The 2,557-nt window shown below is 37.1% G+C and overlaps 1 protein-coding gene across 1 annotated transcript in view; it reads left to right on the top strand.

Annotated features, from left to right (window-relative positions):
• The window catches only part of MROH2B (maestro heat-like repeat family member 2B), a 142,460-nt gene that overhangs the window by 42,957 nt on the left and 96,946 nt on the right, over window positions 1–2,557 (top strand). Inside the window, exon 12 of the mRNA XM_006889584.1 lies at window positions 2,084–2,206. Within this exon, the coding sequence (XP_006889646.1) occupies window positions 2,084–2,206 (123 nt within the window). The remainder of the gene's footprint in view (window positions 1–2,083; window positions 2,207–2,557) is intronic.

Genomic DNA, 2,557 nt, shown 5'->3' with positions numbered 1-2,557 from the left:
TGTGGAGCCAAGCAGACTAAAGCTGTGAACAGTCTCAATGTCTTCACCATCCTTCCTGATGCTGCCAATTGGTTCAGTGGTGAGAATCTTTGTTTTCTTGACATTGAGGAAGTGTCCCTAAAAGAGATTGTTTGCTTCTTAAAAACAATAAAACGAGGCATAAAATCCAAAGAGTGATAATCTGTAAAAGTCAGACCCAGTAACTGACCCAACCAATGGGAGAAATTTAAGAAGACTATAAGATAGAATAGAAGAACTCATGTATTTTATCCTTTAAACTATTATTTAAAACTAAAACATTTTCCCTAAGCAAAAAAGAATAGAAAAGAGGTTCATCTTTCTTTTCTACTCATGCAGATTGCTTAGTGCCCATATGTTAAATGACTCAACACTTATTATACCTCACTTATTATACCTGTCTTCCTCATCAAAGTCATTCTTTTCTTCTCACCATCCAGTAAAAAACCCATTCACCAAAAGGTTGAACATTAGCTTTCTGTCCAATGAAGCAATCTGATAAACAAATAAAATTGAAATTATTAATTAGTGTCAATACAGATTTATTATCCTTTATTCTAATCTTTGTTGTTGTTGTTGGGTTCTGTTGTGTCGAGTATGACTCATAGAGACCCTACAAATAATCTGAACCCTGTTCTGTCTGCACCATACTCACACTTCCTGACACATAAGAACCCATTGCAGCAATCACAATGCCAACTGACCTAGCTGAGGGTCTTCCTCTCCTTCACCAACCCTCTACCCTTCCCAGTATCATGTCATTCTCCAAGGAATAGCCCTCCCTCCTAGCAACATGCCCAAAGTATGTGAGATGAAGTCTCATCATTCGTGCCTCCAAAGAGCACTCCAGCCTCACTCTCTCCAAGACATATTGGCTTGTTTTCTTGGCCATCCATAGCTGGACAATGACTAGAGAGGATAAGACAAATTAGACATTTGAGCTGTGGTGCTGGAGAAGAGTATTGAATATACCACGGACTGCTAAGAAAACAAACAGATTCATCCTGAAGAGGGTGAAACTGGGCTGCTCCTTGGAGGCAAGGATTCTGAAGTTTCGTCTGACATACTTTGGACATGATGCAAGGAGGGACCAATCTTTGGAGAATGATGTCATGCTTGAGAGAGGGTGGAGGGACATCTCAGGAGAGGAAGACCTGCTATGAGGTGGATTAATTCAGTGACTGGGGTAATGGGGGTATGTGTGTCGGAGACAGTGAGATCAGTACAGAATAGAGCAGAATTTAGGGCTGTTGTACATAGGGTTGCTATGAGTCTCAGGCAACTTGACAGCACATAACAACAACAATCCTTGAGGACAGATATATTTTAGAATGCAATTTTTTTTAGATTTTAAGAAAATACTATTTTAATAGTAGTCCAAAATCAAAGCTATTAATGTTTCTGCAGCCAAAGAAATGAATATCCATATTATTGTTGTTGGGTGCCATCAGGTCAAGTGACCTTGTCTATGAACAGATCTGAATCCTTTCTTATCATTTCTTGTCATTCTCATCATCTCTGACATACTTGAGCCCATTGCTGCTATAGTCACTGTGTCAACCCACCTCATTGAGAGTCTTTCTCTCTTTTGCTGACCCTCCACCTACAATTTCTTTTTAGTCTTGCTATTATATGAGCTGGTGTCAAACTTAAGAATAAAAAATTCAGTACTCAGATGGATTCTTTTTTTTTACAGTTTGAAATTGTGTACTAACATGCTAATGTCCTGTAATTGTCTTCAATATTTAATCTTTCATTAAAGATTTTTAAAGTGAGGAAATATTCTAGCCTAATTTACAAAAATTTCATATAATGTAGAGCTATAGAATATATGTCTTTGTGAACCAAGAAGAGAATGGCTAAAGAAAGTCTCTCTGATAACCATCATATCATACCCTTTTAGTTTGCCACTTGTTACATTTTTATGTTAATACAACACTTAATTTATATCCCTGCTTGTAAAGTTTCTCAGTAAATTATACATGAAGGCTAAGGAATAAAGGAAGCTAAATTTTCATCTTTCCCAATATGATAAAATGTTGCAATTTTTTTTACCCTAATACAGGTGAGAAATTCCACCCTCCTTCTCATCCAAACCATGTGTGAAAAGAGTTACGTTGAAGCCCGAGAAGGATGGCCTCTGATTGATTATGTCTTCTCCCAATATGCAACTTCCAACAAGAATCTGGTACGGAAAGGGTGCAGTTGAGCATTGAACCACAACATATATGGTAGACTTCATTGGCTTCACGAGAAAAAGAAAGACTGGACTTCAATGTACTAGCTGATTCAGAAATTGTATTTATCATTTTTACGGAAGAAAAATTGTTCTACCTTTCATTCTATTTCTTTTTCACTGAGACCATTTCTAAATGATACTAAATACAACCAAATCCAGTTAGCATCAATTTAACTCCAATTCATAGTGACTCCACATGTACCAAAAGAATTGTACTTTATAGGGTTTTTCAATGGCTCGATTTTTGAAAGTAGATCATCAGGGTATTTCTTCTAAGGCATCTCTGGGTGGACCTGAACC

This window comes from Elephantulus edwardii, unplaced genomic scaffold (genome assembly GCF_000299155.1).
Source record: "Elephantulus edwardii isolate Elephantulus edwardi_28Jun2011 unplaced genomic scaffold, EleEdw1.0 scaffold00079, whole genome shotgun sequence".
NCBI lineage: Eukaryota > Metazoa > Chordata > Mammalia > Macroscelidea > Macroscelididae > Elephantulus > Elephantulus edwardii.
The sequence above is the reverse complement of the archived record's forward strand: the minus strand, read 5'-3'. Positions and strand labels throughout refer to the sequence as shown.